Source organism: Eimeria tenella, genomic scaffold (genome assembly GCF_000499545.2).
Source record: "Eimeria tenella Houghton genomic scaffold, Eth_scaff1861, whole genome shotgun sequence".
Classification (NCBI taxonomy): Eukaryota; Apicomplexa; class Conoidasida; order Eucoccidiorida; family Eimeriidae; genus Eimeria; species Eimeria tenella.
In genome coordinates this window covers 2,357-2,701 of record NW_013541699.1, presented here as the reverse complement: position 1 = coordinate 2,701, position 345 = coordinate 2,357, and the positions used below count along the sequence as shown (strand labels likewise).

The 345-nt window shown below is 63.8% G+C and overlaps 1 protein-coding gene across 1 annotated transcript in view; it reads right to left on the bottom strand.

The window, feature by feature from the left end:
* Positions 1-345, bottom strand: part of ETH_00035540 (uncharacterized protein) — a gene marked incomplete at both ends in the record, with an annotated part of 1,685 nt that overhangs the window by 279 nt on the left and 1,061 nt on the right. Inside the window, one exon of the mRNA XM_013373975.1 lies at positions 2-345. Coding sequence (XP_013229429.1) covers positions 2-345 — 344 coding nt within the window. The remainder of the gene's footprint in view (position 1) is intronic.

The following is a 345-nucleotide window of genomic DNA, read 5'->3' as shown; positions in this document are numbered from 1 at the left end:
CTGCTGCTGCTGCGCTGCAGCAGCTGCTGCTGCTGCCTCGTGAGCCTCCAGACCATCAACGACGAACACCACCGCGGAGCCGCTGCTGCTGCTGTTGCTGTTGCTGCTGCTGCTGCTGCTGCGCTGAAGTGCCTGCGCGAGACGGAGCCCCAGCAGCGGAGCAGCAAAGTTAGAAACTGGAGTTGCTGCTGCTGCTGCTGTCGTGTGTACGTACAGCACTTTCAGCTGTGTCTGCTGCTGCCGCTGCTGCTGCTGCTGCTGCTGCGCTGCAGCAAACGCCCTCCGCAGCTGCAGCAGCTGCTGCTGGGCGTTCAAAGGCGAAGCACCAAGCAGCACCAGCACCGC